The following is an 18,856-nucleotide window of genomic DNA, read 5'->3' as shown; positions in this document are numbered from 1 at the left end:
TTTGGCCTCTTTTTTTTCTCTTTTTTTATTTAGTCCGGAATCTCATCCTGACTTGTGGGGGAATCATAGTCTCCATCATCCTTTCCTGACATGGGACAATGCTCTAATAATGATGATCATCACACTTTTATTACTTATAACTCAAGAATTACAACTCAATACTTAGAACAAAATATGACTCTATGTGAATGCCTCCGGCGGTGTACCTGAAGGAAATATGCCCTAGAGGCAATAATAAAGTATTATATATTTCCTTATATCATGATAAATGTTTATTATTCATGCTAGAATTGTATTAACCGGAAACATAATACATGTGTGAATACATAGACAAACAAAGTGTCACTAGTATGCCTCTACTTGACTAGCTCGTTAATCAAAGATGGTTATGTTTCCTAGCCATAGACATGAGTTGTCATTTGATTAACGGGATCACCTCATTAGGAGAATGACGTGATTGACATGACCCATTACGTTAGCTTAGCACCCGATCGTTTAGTATGTTGCTATTGCTTTCTTCATGACTTATACATGTTCCTATGACTATGAGATTATGCAACTCCCGTTTACCGGAGGAACACTTTGTGTGCTACCAAACGTCACAACGTAACTGGGTGATTATAAAGGTGCTCTACAGGTGTCTCCAAAGGTACTTGTTGGGTTGGCGTATTTCGAGATTAGGATTTGTCACTCCGATTGTCGGAGAGGTATCTCTGGGCCCACTCGGTAATGCACATCACTATAAGCCTTGCAAGCATTGTGACTAATGAGTTAGTTACGGGATGATGTATTACGGAACGAGTAAAGAGACTTGCCGGTAACGAGATTGAACTAGGTATCGAGATACCGACGATCGAATCTCGGGCAAGTAACATACCGATGACAAAGGGAACAACGTATGTTGTTATGCGGTCTGACCGATAAAGATCTTCGTAGAATATGTGGGAGCCAATATGGGCATCCAGGTCCCGCTATTGGTTATTGACCGTAGAGGTGTCTCGGTCATGTCTACATAGTTCTCGAACCCGAAGGGTCCGCACGCTTAAAGTTACGATGACAGTTTTATTATGAGTTTATGTATGTTGATGTACCGAAGGAGTTCGGAGTCCCGGATGAGATCGGGGACATGACGAGGAGTCTCGAAATGGTCGAGACGTAAAGATCGATATATTGGACGACTATATTCGGACTTCGGAAAGGTTCCGAGTGATTCGGGTATTTTTCGGAGTACCGGAGAGTTACGGGAATTCGTATTGGGCCTTAATGGGCCATACGGGAAAGGAGAGAAAGACCCCAAAGGGTGGCCGCACCCCTCCCCATGGGCTAGTCCGAATTGGACTAGGGAGGGGGGGCGCCCCCTTCCTTCTTTCTCCTCCCCCTTCCCTTCTCCTACTCCCACAAGGAAAGGAGGAGTCCTACTCCCGGTGGGAGTAGGACTCCCCCCTTTGGCGCGCCTCTCCCTTGGCCGGCTGCCTCCTCCTTGCTCCTTTATATACGGGGGCAGGGGGGCACCCCATAGACAACAATTGATCCTTGAGATCTCTTAGCCGTGTGCGGTGCCCCCCTCCACCAAATTACACCTTGATAATACCGTTGCGGAGCTTAGGCGAAGCCCTGCGTCGGTGGAACATCATCATCGTCACCATGCCGTCGTGCTGACGAAACTCTCCCTCAACACTCGGCTGGATCGGAGTTCGAGGGACGTCATCGAGCTGAACGTGTGTAGAACTTCGGAGGTGCCGTGCGTTCGGTACTTGATCGGTCGGATCGTGAAGACGTTCGACTACATCAACCGCGTTGTGATAACGCTTCCGCTGTCGGTCTACGAGGGTACGTGGACAACACTTTCCCCTCTCGTTGCTATGCATCACCATGATCTTGCGTGTGCGTAGGAATTTTTTTGAAATTACTACGTTCCCCAACAGTGGCATCCGAGCCTGGTTTTATGCGTTGATGCTTTGCACGAGTAGAAGACAAGTGAGTTGTGGGCGATATAAGTCATACTGCTTACCAGCATGTCATACTTTGGTTCAGCGGTATTGTGAGATGAAGCGGCCCGGACCGACATTACGCGTACGCTTACGCGAGACTGGTTTCACCGTTCGGAGCACTCGTTGCTTAAAGGTGACTGGCGGGTGTCTGTCTCTCTCACTTTAGTTGAACCGAGTGTGGCTACGCCCGGTCCTTGCGAAGGTTAAAACAGCACCAACTTGACAAACTATCGTTGTGGTTTTGATGCGTAGGTAAGAACGGTTCTTGCTAAGCCCGTAGCAGCCACGTAAAACATGCAACAACAAAGTAGAGGTCGTCTAACTTGTTTTTGCAGGGCATGTTGTGATGTGATATGGTCAAGACATGATGTGATATAATATGTTGTATGAGATGATCATGTTTTGTAACCGAGTTATCGGCAACTGGCAGGAGCCATATGGTTGTCGCTTTATTGTATGAGATGCTATCGCCATGTAATAGTTTTACTTTATCACTAAGCGGTAGCGATAGTCGTAAAAGCAATAAGTTGGCGAGACGACAACGATACTACGATGGAGATCAAGGTGTCGAGCCGGTGACGATGGTGATCATGATGGTGCTTCGGAGATGGAGATCACAAGCACAAGATGATGATGGCCATATCATATCACTTATATTGATTGCATGTGATGTTAATCCTTTATGCATCTTATCTTGCTTTGTTTGACGGTAGCATTATAAGATGATCTCTCACTAAAATTTCAAGACAAAAGTGTTCTCCCTAAGTATGCACCGTTGCGAAAGTTCTTCGTGCTGAGACACCACGTGTTAATCGGGTGTGATAGGCTCTACGTTCAAATACAACGGGTGCAAAACAGTTGCACACGCGGAATACTCAGGTTAAACTTGACGAGCCTAGCATATGTACAGATATGGCCTCGGAACACAGAGACCGAAAGGTCGAGCATGAATCATATAGTAGATATGATCAACATAGCGATGTTCACCATTGAAACTACTCCATCTCACGTGTTAATCGGACATGGTTTAGTTGCTTTGGATCACGTAATCACTTAGATGATTAGAGAGATGTCTATCTAAGTGGGAGTTCTTAAGTAATATGATTAATTGAACTTAAATTTATCATGAATTTAGTCCTGATAGTATTTTGCAAATTATGTTGTAGATCAATAGCTCGCGTTGTTGCTTCCCTGTTTATTTCTGATATGTTCCTAGAGAAAAATTATGTTGAAAGATGTTAGTAGCAAAGATGCGGGTTGGATCCGTGATCTGAGGATTATCCTCATTGCTGCACAGAAAAAATTATGTCCTTGATGCACCGCTAGGTGACAGACCTATTGCAGGAGCAGATGCAGACGTTATGAACGTTTGGCTAGCTCAATATGATGACTACTTGATAGTTTAGTGCACCATGCTTAACGGCTTAGAATCGGGACTTCAAAGACGTTTTGAACGTCATGGACCATATGAGATGTTCCAGGAGTTGAAGTTAATATTTCAAGCAAATACCCGAGTTGAGAGATATGAAGTCTCCAACAAGTTCTATAGCTAAAAGATGGAGGAGAATCGCTCAACTAGTGAGCATGTGCTCAGATTGTCTGGGTACTACAATCGCTTGAATCAAGTGGGAGTTAATCTTCCAGATAAAATAGTGATTGACAGAATTCTCTAGTCACCATCACCAAGTTAGTAGAACTTCGTGATGAACTATAGTATGCAAGGGATGACGAAAGTAATTCCCAAGCTCTTCGTGATGCTGAAATCGACGAAGGTAGAAATCAAGAAAAACATCAAGTGTTGATGGTTAACAAGACCACTAGTTTCAAGAAAAAGGGCAAAGGGATAGAAGGCGAACTTCAAGTAGAACGGCAAGCAAGTTGCTGCTCAAGTGAAGAAGCCTAAGTCTGGTCCTAAGCCTGAGACTAAGTGCTTCTACTGCAAAGGGACTGGTCACTGGAAGCGGAACTACCCAACTATTTGGTGGATAAGAAGGATGGCAAAGTGAACAAAGGTATATTGGATATACATGTTATTGATGTGTACTTTACCAGTGTTTATAGCAACCCCTCGGTATTCGATACTGGTTCAGTTGCTAAGAGTAGTAACTCAAAACGGGAGTTGCAGAATAAACAGAGACTAGTAAAAGGAGAGGTGACGATGTGTGTTGGAAGTAGTTCCAAGATTGATATGATCATCATCGCACACTCCCTATACTTTCGGGATTAGTGTTGAAACTAAATAAGTGTTATTTGGTGTTTGCGTTGAGCATGAATATGATTTGATCATGTTTATTGCAATACGGTTATTCATTTAAGTTAGAGAACAATTGTTGTTCTGTTTACATGAATAAAAACCTTCTATGGTCATACACACCAACGAAAATGGTTTGTTGGATCTCGATCGTAGTGATACATATAATCATAATATTGAAGCCAAAAGATGCAAAGTTAATAATGATAGTGCAAACTATTTGTGGCACTGCCGTTTAGGTCATATTGGTGTAAAGCGCATGAAGAAACTCCATACTGATGGGATTTTGGAATCACTTGATTATGAATCACTTGATGCTTGCGAACCGTGCCTCATGGGCAAGATGACTAAAACGCCGTTCTCCGGAACTATGGAGAGAGCAACAGATTTGTTGGAAATCATACATACGGATGTATGTGGTCCGATGAATATTGAGGCTCGTAGCAGGTATCATTATTTTCTGACCTTCACAGATGATTTGGGAAGATATGGGTATATCTACTTAATGAAACAGAAGTCTGAAACATTTGAAAAGTTCATATAATTTCAGAGTGAAGCGAAAATCATCGTAACAAGAAAATAAAGTTTCTACGATTTGATCGTGGAGAAGAGTATTTTAGTTACGAGTTTGGCCTTCAGTTAAAACAATGTGAAATAGTTTCACTACTCACGCCACCTGGAACACCACAGCATAATGGTGTGTCCGAACGTCATAACCGTACTTTATTGGATATAGTGCAATCTATGATGTCTCTTACCAATTTACCACTATCGTTTTGGGGTTATGCATTAGAGACAGCTACATTCACGTTAAATAGGACACCATCAAAATCCGTTGAGACAACGCCTTATGAACTGTGGTTTGGCAAGAAACCAAAGTTGTCGTTTCTTAAAGTTTGGGGTTGTGATGCTTATGTGAAAAAGTTTCATCCTGATAAGCTCAAACCCAAATCGGAGAAATGTATCTTCATAGGATACCCAAAGGAGACAGTTGGGTACACCTTCTATCACAGATCCGAAGGCAAGACATTCGTTGCTTAGTATGGATCCTTTCTAGAGAAGGAGTTTCTCTCGAAAGATGTGAGTGGGAGGAAAGTAGAACTTGATGAGGTAACTGTACCTGCTCCCTTATTGGAAAGTAGTTCATCACAGAAATCTGTTCCTGTGACTCCTACACCAATAAGTGAGGAAGTTAATGATGATGATCATGTAACTTCAGATCAAGTTACTACCAAACCTCGTAGGTAAAGCAGAGTAAGATCCGCACCAGAGTGGTACAGTAATCCTCTTCTGGAGGTTATGTTACTAGACCATGTCGAACCTACGAACTATGAGGAAGCGATGATGAGCCCAGATTCCGCAAAATGGCTTGAGGCTATGAAATCCGAGATGGGATCCATGTATGAGAACAAAGTATGGACTTTGGTTGACTTGCCCGATGGTCGGCAAGCAATTGAGAATAAATGGATCTTCAAGAGGAAGACGGACGCTGATAGTAGTGTCACTATCTACAAAGCTAGAATTGTCGCAAAAAGGTTTTCGACAAGTTCAAGATGTTGACTACGATGAGAGTTTCTCACTCGTATCTATGCTTAAGTCTGTCCGAATCATGTTAGCAATTGCCGCATTTTATGAAATCTGGCAAAGGGATAAACAAAACTGCATTCTTTAATTGATTTATTAAAGAAGAGTTGTATATGATGCAACCAGAAGGTTTTGTGAATCCTAAAGGTGCTAACAAAATATGCAAGATCCAGCGATCCATCAATGGACTGGTGCAAGCATCTCGGAGTTGGAATATACGCTTTGATAAATTGATCAAAGCATATAGTTGTATACAGACTTGCGGTGAAGCCTGTATTTACAAGAAAGTGAGTGGGAGCACTACAGCATTTCTGATAAGTATATGTGAATGACATATTGTTAATCAGAAATAATGTAGAATTATTCTGCAAAGCATAAAGGAGTGTTTGAAAGAAGTTTTTCAAAGATAGACCTCGGTGAAGCTGCTTACATATTGAGCATCAAGATCTATAGAGATAGATCAAAACGCTTGATAAGTTTTTTCAATGAGTACATACCTTAACAAGATTTTGAAGTAGTTCAAAATAGAACAGTCAAAGAAAGAGTTCTTGCCTGTGTTACAAGGTGTGAAATTGAGTAAGACTCAAAGCCCGACCACGGCAGAAGATAGAAAGAGAATGAAAGTCATTCCCTATGCCTTGGCCATAGGTTCTATAAAGTATGCCATGCTGTGTACCAGATCTATTGTATACCCCACACTGATTTTGGCAAGGGAGTACAATAGTGATCTAGGAGTAGATCACTGGACAGCGGTCAAAATTATCCTTAGTGGAATAAGGATATGTTTCTCGATTATGGAAGTGACAAAAGGTTCATCGTAAAGGGTTACGTCGATGCAAGTTTTGACACTAAATCTAGATGACTCTAAGTCTCGGTCTAGATACATATTGAAAGTGGGAGCAATTAGCTAGAGTAGCTCCGTGCAGAGCATTGTAGACATAGAAATTTGCAAAATACTTACGGATCTGGATGTGACAGACCCGTTGACTAAAATTATCTCACAATCAAAACATGATCACACCTTAGTACTCTTTGGGTGTTAATCACATAGCGATGTGAACTAGATTATTGACTCTAGTAAACCCTTTGAGTGTTGGTCACATAGAGATGTGAACTATGGGTGTTAATCACATGGTGATGTGAATTATTGATGTTAAATCACATGGCGATGTGAACTAGATTATTGACTCTAGTGCAAGTGGGAGACTGAAGGAAATATGCCCTAGAGGCAATAATAAAGTATTATATATTTCCTTATATCATGATAAATGTTTATTATTCATGCTAGAATTGTATTAACCGGAAACATAATACATGTGTGAATACATAGACAAACAAAGTGTCACTAGTATGCCTCTACTTGACTAGCTCGTTAATCAAAGATGGTTATGTTTCCTAGCCATAGACATGAGTTGTCATTTGATTAACGGGATCACCTCATTAGGAGAATGACGTGATTGACATGACCCATTACGTTAGCTTAGCACCCGATCGTTTAGTATGTTGCTATTGCTTTCTTCATGACTTATACATGTTCCTATGACTATGAGATTATGCAACTCCCGTTTACCGGAGGAACACTTTGTGTGCTACCAAACGTCACAACGTAACTGGGTGATTATAAAGGTGCTCTACAGGTGTCTCCAAAGGTACTTGTTGGGTTGGCGTATTTCGAGATTAGGATTTGTCACTCCGATTGTCGGAGAGGTATCTCTGGGCCCACTCGGTAATGCACATCACTATAAGCCTTGCAAGCATTGTGACTAATGAGTTAGTTACGGGATGATGTATTACGGAACGAGTAAAGAGACTTGCCGGTAACGAGATTGAACTAGGTATCGAGATACCGACGATCGAATCTCGGGCAAGTAACATACCGATGACAAAGGGAACAACGTATGTTGTTATGCGGTCTGACCGATAAAGATCTTCGTAGAATATGTGGGAGCCAATATGGGCATCCAGGTCCCGCTATTGGTTATTGACCGGAGAGGTGTCTCGGTCATGTCTACATAGTTCTCGAACCCGAAGGGTCCGCACGCTTAAAGTTACGATGACAGTTTTATTATGAGTTTATGTATGTTGATGTACCGAAGGAGTTCGGAGTCCCGGATGAGATCGGGGACATGACGAGGAGTCTCGAAATGGTCGAGACGTAAAGATCGATATATTGGACGACTATATTCGGACTTCGGAAAGGTTCCGAGTGATTCGGGTATTTTTCGGAGTACCGGAGAGTTACGGGAATTCGTATTGGGCCTTAATGGGCCATACGGGAAAGGAGAGAAAGACCCCAAAGGGTGGCCGCACCCCTCCCCATGGGCTAGTCCGAATTGGACTAGGGAGGGGGGGCGCCCCCTTCCTTCTTTCTCCTTCCCCCTTCCCTTCTCCTACTCCCACAAGGAAAGGAGGAGTCCTACTCCCGGTGGGAGTAGGACTCCCCCCTTTGGCGCGCCTCTCCCTTGGCCGGCTGCCTCCTCCTTGCTCCTTTATATACGGGGGCAGGGGGGCACCCCATAGACAACAATTGATCCTTGAGATCTCTTAGCCGTGTGCGGTGCCCCCCTCCACCAAATTACACCTTGATAATACCGTTGCGGAGCTTAGGCGAAGCCCTGCGTCGGTGGAACATCATCATCGTCACCACGCCGTCGTGCTGACGAAACTCTCCCTCAACACTCGGCTGGATCGGAGTTCGAGGGACGTCATCGCGCTGAACGTGTGTAGAACTTCGGAGGTGCCGTGCGTTCGGTACTTGATCGGTCGGATCGTGAAGACGTTCGACTACATCAACCGCGTTGTGATAACGCTTCCGCTGTCGGTCTACGAGGGTACGTGGACAACACTTTCCCCTCTCGTTGCTATGCATCACCATGATCTTGCGTGTGCATAGGAATTTTTTTGAAATTACTATGTTCCCCAACAGTACCGGGATATGCAATGAATCAAGAGTGACATGTATGAAAAAATTATGAATGGTGGCTTTGCCACAAATACAATGTCAACTACATGATCATGCAAAGCAATATGACAATGATGAAGTGTGTCATAATAAACGAAACGGTGGAAAGTTGCATGGCAATATATCTCGGAATGGCTATGGAAATGCCATGATAGGTAGGTATGGTGGCTGTTTTGAGGAAGATATAAGGAGGTTTATGTGTGATAGAGTGTATCATATCACGGGGTTTGGATGCACCGACGAAGTTTGCACCAACTCTCAAGGTGAGAAAGGGCAATGCACGGTACCATAGAGGCTAGCAAATTGTGGAAGGGTCAGAGTGCGTATAATCCATGGACTCACATTAGTCATAAAGAACTCATATACTTATTGCAAAAGTTTATTAGCCCTCGAAGCAAAGTACTACTACGCATGCCCCTAGGGGGAGGTTGGTAGGAGTTAACCATCGCGCGCCCCCGACCTTCACGCAAAGATAAACAATAAAAGAACATCTTATGCGTGAAATTTGTCACACAACTTTTACTATACGTGCATGCTACGGGACTTGCCAACCTTAACACAAGTATTTCTCAATTTCACAATTACTCAACTAGCACAACTCTAATAATACCACCTTTATATCTCAAAACAATTATCAAGTATCAACTTCTCATGATATTAATGAACTCAATATGGAAGTTTTTATTATACTCATCTTGGATGCCTATCATATTAGGACTAATTTCACATTTAAAGCAAATTACCATGCTGTTTAAGACTCTCAAAATAATGTAAGTGAAGCATGGGAGATCAATGATTTCTATAAAATAAAACCACCACCATGCTCTAAAAGATATAAGTGAAGCACTAGAGCAAAAACTATATAGCTCAAAAGATATAAGTGAAGCACATAGAGTATTCTAATAAATTCCGAATCATGTGTGTCTCTCTCAAAAGGTGTATTCAGCGAGGATGATTGTGGTAAACTAAAAAGCAAAGACTCAAATCATACAATACGCTCCAAGCAAAACACATATCATGTGGTAAATAAAAATATAGCCCCAAGTAAAGTTACCGATAGACGAAGACGAAAGAGGGGATGCCTTCCGGGGCATCCCCAAGCTTAGGCTTTTGGTTGTCCTTGAATTTTACCTTGGGGTGCCTTGGGCATCCCCAATCTTAAGCTCTTGCCACTCCTTGTTCCATAATCCATCAAATCTTTACCCAAAACTTGAAAACTTCACAACACAAAACTCAACGGAAAATCTCATGAGCTCCGTTAGCGAAATAAAACAAACCACCACTTTAAGGTACTGTATTGAACTCATTATTTAATTATATTGGTGTTAAACCCACTGTATTCCAACTTCTCTATGGTTTATAAGCTCTTATACTAGCCATAGATTCATCAAAATAAGCAAACAACACACGAAAAACAGAATCTGTCAAAAACAGAACAGTCTGTAGCAATCTGTATCAAACGCAAACTTATGGAACCTAAAAAATTCTACCAAATTAGGAAGTCCTAGATAATTTGTTTATTAATCTACTTCCAAAAGAATCAACTGAAAAGCATGTTTCTGTTAATTATCAAAACTAATCTCGTGCACGCAAAGTTTCTGTTTTTTACAGCAGGATCAAATAACTATCACCTTAGGTTATCCTAACGGTTTTACTTGGCACAACCACTAATTAAAACATAAAAACGAATCTAACCAGAGGCTAGATGAATTATTTATTACTAAACAGAACCAAAAATAAATAAATAAAAATAAAATTGGGTTGCCTCCCAACAAGCGCTATCGTTTAACGCCCCTAGCTAGGCATTTGAGATTTCGATGATGCTCTCATGAATGATAAGAATTGAAGCGCAAGGAGAGCATCATGAAACATGTGACAAACACATCCAAGTCTAACATACTTCCTATGCATAGGCATCTTATAGGCAAACAAATTATCAAAGCAAGCAAAAACTAGCATATGCAAGGAAGCGGAAAGAAACAATAGCAATCTCAACATAACGAGAGGTAATTTATTATCATGAAAATTTCTACAACCATATTTTCCTCTCTCATAATAATTACATGTGGGATCATAAGCAAATTCAACAAAATAGCTATCACATAAAATATTTTCAACACGATCCACATGCATGCAAAGTTGACACTCTTCCAAAATAGTGGGTTTATCATTAACTAAAATCATGACTTCTCCAAACCCACTTTTATCAAAAATTTCATAAGATTGAACATTCTCCAAATATGTGGGATCTAAAGTTGACACCCTCCCAAACCCACTTTCAATACTATTGCAAATACTAATATCAATCTCATATTCATCATGGGGATTAAATAAATTTTCAAGATCATAAAAAGAATCACCCCAATCATGATTATTGCAACAAATAGTAGACATAGAAAAACTAGCATCCCCAAGCTTAGGGTTTTGCATATTATTAACACAATTGGCATTAAGAGAATTTATAATAACATCATTGCAATCATGCTTTTCATCGAAGGAACTACCAAGTATGGGTGCAATAGCAACGATCTCATGTTTAACATAAGGAACTATAGCAAATTCATCTTCATAAATATTGGCATCATGGCCACAAGAATAGCAAGCATCATGTTCATCAAGGAATATTTCAATCAAATCATCGGAATCATCATTATCTATAGATTCATGCATATCATTATTTTCTTCCAAAGCAACGGTCATTCTCTCAATAAATTCTTTGACATAGACATTATGAGCATAGTTTTCATAGCAATATTTAAGTATGTCAAAAATTTCAGATTCGTAGAGAGTAATATCATACTTAAATTTTTCAGATTCGTAGAGAGTAATATCATACTTTTCAATCAAAGAAGCAACTTCATAAGCACCCTTAAAATCAACAAATTCTTCAATTTATTCGATATCATAGTAACTATAAACACCCTTTGCATAAGAAGATAAGATTTCATTTTCATTAAACTCACATAGGTAGGGAAGGTGTTTTTTAGGGTTCTTAGAGCAACAAGTAAAATCATGAATTTCACAAAGATTCCAAGCATAACACAGCAATTTGTTTATTTGATTCCATAAGAGTCTCCCTTTTTAGACAAACGGTGACGCACAACTAGGCTAGTTGGGGTTTCAGCACGAGCGCATAAGGATCGAAGATGATCCAAGTAGAACACTTTAAGTGGATCCATATCAATAGATTTTTAGCAAGCAAAGATGCAAGCAAATAGAAGGAACGTGGAAACACAAACAAAAATACATATGGGAAGAAGGGCGAATAAAACGGCAAGGGTGAAGTGGGGGAGAGGAAAACGAGAGGCAAAAGGCAAATAATGTAATGCGAGGGATAAGAGTTGTGATGGGTACTTCGTATGTCTTGACTTGTGTGTAGACTCCCTGGCAAAAGTGCCAGAAATCCTTCTTGCTACCTCTTGAGCATAGCGTTGGTTTTCCCTTGAAGAGGAAAGGGTGATGCAACAAAGTAGCGTAAGTATTTCCCTTAGTTTTTGAGAACCAATGTATCAATCCAGTAGGAGGCCACACGCAAGTCCCTCGTACCTACACAAACAAATAAGAACCTTGCAACCAACGCAATAAAGGGGTTGTCAATCCCTTCATGGCCACTTGAAAAAGTGAGATCTGATAGAGATGATAAGATAATATTTTTGGTATTTTTATGATAAAGACTAAAAGTAAAGAAAGCAAAATAAACGGCGCCAGAAGTCGCTCGTTGTTGGGATATTAATATGATGGAAAATAGACCCGGGGGCCATAGGTTTCACTAGTGGCTTCTCTCAAGATAGCATAAGTATTACGGTGGGTGAACGAATTACTGTCGAGCAATTGATAGAATTGAGCATAGTTATGAGAATATCTAGGTATGATCATGTATATAGGCATCACGTCCGCGACAAGTAGACCGACTCCTGCCTGCATCTAGTACTATTACTCCACACATCGACCGCTATCCAGCATGCATCTAGAGTATTAAGTTCATAAGAACAGAGTAATGCTTTAAGCAAGATGACATGATGTAGAGGGATAAACTCAAGCAATATGATATAAACCCCATCTTTTTATCCCCTACTGTCACTGGGATCGAGCACCCCAAGATTGAACCCAAAGCTAAGCACTTCTCCCATTGCAAGAAAGATCAATATAGTAGGCCAGACCAAACTGATAATTCGAAGAGACTTGCAAAGATAACCAATCATACATAAAAGAATTCAGAGGAGATTCAAATATTGTCCATAAATAATCTTGATCATAAACCCACAATTCATCGGATCTCGACAAACACACTGCAAAAGAAGATTACATCGAATAGATCTCCAAGAGAATCGAGGAGAACTTTGTATTGAGATCCAAAAAGAGAGAAGAAGCCATCTAGCTAATAACTATGGACCCGAAGGTCTGAAGTAAACTACTCACACATCATCGGAGGGTTATGGTGTTGATGTAGAAGCCCTCCGTGATCAATGACCCTCCGGCGGAGCGCCGGAAAAGGCCCCAAGATGGGATCTCACGGGTACAGAAGGTTGCGGCGGTAGAAATAAGGTTTCGGCTCCCCCTCTGTTGTTTCCAGGGTATATGAGTATATATAGGCGAAAGAAGTCGGTCAGGAGAGCTACGAGGGGCCCACGAGTGTGGGGGGCGCGCCCAGGGGGCAGGCGCGCCTCCCTGCCTCGTGGCCTCCTCGTTGATTGCTTGACGTCCACTCCAAGTCATCTGGATCACGTTCGTTCCGAAAATCACGTTCCCGAAGGTTTCATTCCGTTTGGACTCCGTTTGATATTCCTTTCTTTCGAAACATTGAAATAGGCAAAAAAAACAGCAATTTGGGCTGGGCATCCGGTTAATAGGTTAGTCTCAAAAATAATATATAAGTGTATAATAAAGCCCATTGAACATCCAAAACAGATAATATAATAGCATGGAACAATAAAAAATTATAGATACGTTGGAGACGTATCACCATGTCAGCCTTTTTGCCAGAGGAGAGAGAGAGAGAGAGAGTGCGTCCTTGATCTGAGAGTGACCGCCGCATGCATGCATTGTCTCCTCACACAATTCCATGAATTTTATTTCATCCTTATTTTTTGAGTGATTGATATGTTTTAAACCCAATGTCCATTTTTGAAACTTTATACATATTTGAATTCGTGGTGACTATACCTTCATAGCAAGATCAATCTTGGATATATTTGAACTAATTTTTATTTTATATATTTCAATTACATTTTAAATCACTCTCATAAAACATAATATTTTTTTGCTATTTCATAAAAGTGTTTTTGACGGTTGCGCTAATTTCAAAATTTATTTCACTCGTTTGAAAAGAACTAATTTCACTTCTCTTACACATTGATTTCATTGATTCTAAAACGGATATTTCACTAATTTTCAAAAGATGGATTTATGCTCAATCAAAAGTGATATCAGTTGTGTCAAATGAGTGAAAATTATTTCACTTATTTTAGAAAACTGATTTCACTCATTTGATACAATTGATTTCACTAATTTGACACATTGATTTCAACTGAAAGAAAAACATGTTTCATAAAACTAACTTCACTATTTTTGAATAACTCATTTTACTTGTTTCAAAAAACTGATTTCACTCAATTAAAAAAATTATCAATTCAAAAAAATCATCTCGGTTCATAAAGCAGATTTCGCTCATTTTAAAAATTAGATTTCACTCACTTCAAAAAGGATTTCACTCATTCAAACAATCATTTAACTCAGCACAAATATCAGTTTCAAACATTTAAAAACCTATTTCACTTCTTTCAGAAAAAAATTGAAATGTATTTCACTCAGCACAAATATCAGTTTCAAACATTTAAAAAACCTATTTCACTTCTTTCAGAAAAAAATTGAAATGTATTTCACTCAGCACAAATATCAGTTTCAAACAATGAAAAGGACATTTCACTCATTTCATAAAGAGATAAACGCACCATTCGTCACGGAACTCTTGCGAGATGAGCACATTGGTCACACAAGTCTCAAAACGTGGAAAACGGGTCAGTTTGGTTTGCTATATGAGCAAACCCCTAGAAAGAAAAACATATTCAGTACCGACCCCCGCCAGCGCACTCCACCCCCAAACCCCGACTGGGCGACCTTGACGGCGGCTGGGTGCCCGTCGGCGGCAATGTCAACTCCGTTGGCTGTCTCCGTAGGTTGCGGCGGCGGAGAGGATGGTGAGGTAGCCGCCCCCCCTACACTAGCCGCGCCGGCTGATGACGGCGACGAATCTGCGGGTACTGGCGGCGGCGGTGTTTGTGGTGAAGCTGTTCTCGGTGTGGCTGATGCGGGTGGTCGCGCTGGTGCTGAGCTTCTTCCTCGACGGCGATTTCCCTGGGATGATGCACCCGAGTATGGTAAGTTCTTCTCACTGATTCTCTTCCCCTTCGTTTGTGCCTCTCGGATGTGTTAGCTAGGGTTTCAAAATTGGGGATATTTTGTTAGATAAGTGGATGATTTTAGGTTCAAAATTGGGGATTTTTTGTCAGTAAAGAGATGAATTTGTACTTTTTTTTGCAATGCAGGGGATTGCAGTGACTTATTTAGCTTAGTAATACATCACAATGGATGGTTCTGTGGTGTTGGATCGAACCGTGTTTACATGCAGGAATCAGTAGATGTTTATGATGGTTGTGACAAGGGTACATTCTGCTGTGCTCTGGTGGATTGGATGATCAAGGAACTAGGATATGCTTCTCATCTTTGAGACGACTACTAGGCGGTGAAATTGGCACGTCAGAGTCAGAGGTTGGGTAATCTTGTCGTAATTCAGGCTCTGGCAGCTCCACTTCATATAATTTAGGAAATTTGTTTGGGTTCTTCATCCATGCTTCAACAACGACGAAGCACCGATCAGTGGGCTTCAACATCTTAACGAGATTGCCGCCGAGACTGCTAACAAGGTTGGTAACGAACTCGGCCTCCCAAGCCTCTTGCGGGAGCCCATCAAAGCTCAACCTTGTCAAAAACTTCATAGACGACTCCTCGCCACCCATCCCACGATGCCACCGGCAAAACTGGATTGTCTCGCCGCCGACGGTAAGCTTGCGGGAGTGGTAGATGAGCACGCGAGTGCAGTCGTCGCCGGACCAAAACCGTACAAGAAAATCCGCCGGAGGCGAACATACCTCAACCATGACGTCGTCACGGCGGACGCTGCATTGCGCCTCCAAAGCAGCAACCACCTGTGCCGGCGACACGGGAGGCCGGTTCCCTTCCACTGTACCCACCAGGGCACGACCGCGTAGCTTCTCCTCCAGCCAGTACATCCCAGCCGTGCGCCTCAGCACACAGCGACCGACCTCAGGCCGCAACTCCGGCTCGCCGCGCCTCCAGCCCTCCGCCGGGAAGAAGATACTACCCTCCCTGTTCTCCGGCTGCCAGCTCTCTCCCTCATACTGGTCCATCTCGAGCGAGGTGACGACAACGGCGACGGCTATGGCAGATCTGGAGACAGGAGAAGGTGAGATCGAGAGAGAGCTAGGGTTTTCCCCGAATCGGGCTGAATTGGGGATTTTGACCAGGGAGGGGATGCACAATTTGCAAAAAAAAACCTTCACAATTATCCTGACAGTGGGCCATACGCTGAGTCAGCAAGCCACGTCGGCCCCGTAACGGCTCGCAACAGGGAAGTGACACATTCGCTCATAAAGCAAACCAAATTGACCAATTCTCCACATTTTGAGACTTGTGTGACCAACGTGCTCATCTTGCGAGAGTTCAGTGACAAACGGTGCGTTTATGTCTTTCATAAAACACATTACAATCGGGAAATTGAAATATTATATTTCACTTGTTTCAAAAAACTGATTACACTCATTAAAAATAGATTTCACTAGTTTCATAAAAACACATTACAGTCACTCCTTTGGAGAAACAGTTTAACAAGCTGGAATATGAAACTCACAAAGAAAACTATATTCAGAAAAGTGGTTTCAATCATATCAATAACTGATATCAAATTTTCGAAAATTGTAATTTGAAATTAGTGAAATTAATATTTTGATATGATTGAAATAGTAAAAATTAACCCTCCAAAAAAAAGAAATAGTAAAAATTAAACTAGTTTAAATATATTCAAGTTTGGTCTTATTCTAAAGATATTATGTTCAGGAATTTGAATATTTGAAATTTTTAAATAGCAGAACATTACTGTAAAAAATACTGGCCTTCTAAAAATGTAAACAAAAATAAAATGCATGGATTTGTTTGAGAGAGAGAGAGAGGAGAGATGCCCTCATGCATGCGGGCATTCCACTGCAAATAGTACTGCATTTCCTGCCATGAGCCTTAACATAGATTTGACTATATACAAAAGATTACCTGTCACAATACATGATTATACATATAAATGGGGCCTACTTAGACACAGATCATAAAGCAGCTGAACAGTGGATGCTATGCCGGTACATCCCGGCTCCGGTAAAAAGGTGTTTGCGTATTGCAACACGATTCAGTAAAATACTAAAATCCACACAGGGATGAACAAAGTTTTTCTAAGAACGGGGTGAGCACAGTCTAAGTCCTGCGTATTCTATTCACTCTGTATTGAGTTTAACAGTCTGGTGTTCGTCGTCGTCGGCTAATCGCTCAGCTAGTATCTTCTTAACCTTGGCATCATCAAGGTAGTGCTGGTAGATGTAGGACAAGAACCCCCAGACCCCTATGAGCATCGCCAGCACCTTCACCCCGTCCATCCGGTCGCCGAAGAAGATCACGGCGACGATAGGCGACAGCGGCAACCCCACGGTGCTGATCACGTTGGTGAAGAGCGACGACACCGCCGCGACGAGCCCCATCATGCCCACGGTGGCCAGCTGCCACGATATGGCCGTCCACGCCAGCGTCATCCCGTAGGCCACCTTGCCCTTCTTGTACCCGTCCATCTCGCCGTCCAGGGAGCTCCACTCGCCGGAGATGAACAGCCCGGCCACCGACACCACGGCCGCGGCGGTGTTGCTCCAGAACTGCATCTCCATCACGTCGTACAAGGTGTCGCTCTTGAGCACCTTGTCGAAGGTTAGCTGCATCAGGGAGAGGATCAGGGAGAAGAGCGCCGACGCCGACAGCGTCAGCGCGAACCCCAGAGGGAACTTCCCCTCCGGGACGCTGCTGTTGGTCCCGTCCGAGCCGTGGCTCACGCCGACGAGCGCCGCGGAGAAGGTGAGCAGCACGACGGAGTTGAGGATGAGCGCGGTGAACTTCTCCTTGTTGAGGAAGTAGGAGAAGACGGCGTTGAAGGAGAGCTGCGTCGCGCAGATGAGCGAGTAGGTCGACAGCGGCAGGTAGAGGAGCGCGTACGAGTACATCAGGTTGTCGGCAGCGAGGAGGACCCCCAGGCCGGCGTAGATGGCCGAGATCTTGAGGAGCGGCGGCCGCGTCACCGCGGTGGACCTAGGGCGGCGCCGGAAGTAGAGGAGCAGAGGGACGGCGAGCGGCGTGCCGCAGGACTGAACCACCGTGGCCATCCACAAGCTGCGGCCCCCCTGGTCGTAGTAGATCCTGCCGAGGAAGCTCGCGACGCTCTGCCCGCCGAGGAGGAACACGATGTTGACGAGCACCACCGCCCACCATCGTACGCGTTCCGACATCGTCGGCGGCGCCGCGGTTGCTGGAGACGTGCCATTGTCAGCTACGCCTCCTGTACCTGCATCGCCGGCCGATTAGTTCGGTTATAATTGATCCAGCCAGCAACTTGGTCAGCGCAACAAGATTCCAGTATCAAGAATTCAAGACGGAGAACGAGAGGGACCTGCGATCTGCAGACGAATTTCAGCAGCATCGCCCATGTCGACCTGTGTCACGAGGATATGCACAGACAGAGTTCTCCGTATCCTGAAAACCCGAAGCCCTGAAAAGGATACGCGACAAGATGACAATTGGGACCGGGGAATACTATGATCCTATTTCCTATTTGCACACGGATGCGTGTCGCCTTTCGTCCACCGTCGATTGAATAAAAGTAAGGCAGGCAATAGTGGCAACGATGGCGCTAGCTAGCTCGGATCTAAATCTGCAGTCAACATTACTTTGACTAAACTCAGCACC

The 18,856-nt window shown here is 42.7% G+C and overlaps 1 protein-coding gene across 2 annotated transcripts; it reads right to left on the bottom strand.

The window, feature by feature from the left end:
- Window positions 1-17,150: 17,150 nt before the first annotated feature.
- On the bottom strand, window positions 17,151-18,856 carry LOC123049991 (probable purine permease 11). Of its 2 annotated transcripts, none has more exons than XM_044472840.1 (2): window positions 18,561-18,856; window positions 17,151-18,455 (listed from the first exon to the last, which is right to left on the bottom strand). In XM_044472840.1, the coding sequence occupies exons 1-2, from the start codon at window positions 18,595-18,597 to the stop codon at window positions 17,347-17,349; spliced, it is 1,146 nt and encodes a 381-aa protein (XP_044328775.1). In that variant the 5' UTR covers window positions 18,598-18,856; the 3' UTR covers window positions 17,151-17,346. The 2 variants fall into 2 exon arrangements, with proteins under 2 accessions (XP_044328775.1, XP_044328776.1); XM_044472841.1 differs by having other exon boundaries at window positions 17,151-18,449.

The sequence above is a fragment of the Triticum aestivum genome, chromosome 2D, assembly GCF_018294505.1.
Source record: "Triticum aestivum cultivar Chinese Spring chromosome 2D, IWGSC CS RefSeq v2.1, whole genome shotgun sequence".
NCBI classification, from domain to species: Eukaryota; Viridiplantae; Streptophyta; class Magnoliopsida; order Poales; family Poaceae; genus Triticum; species Triticum aestivum.
Note: the sequence above shows the minus strand (reverse complement) of the source record. Positions and strands in the feature narration are given on the sequence as shown.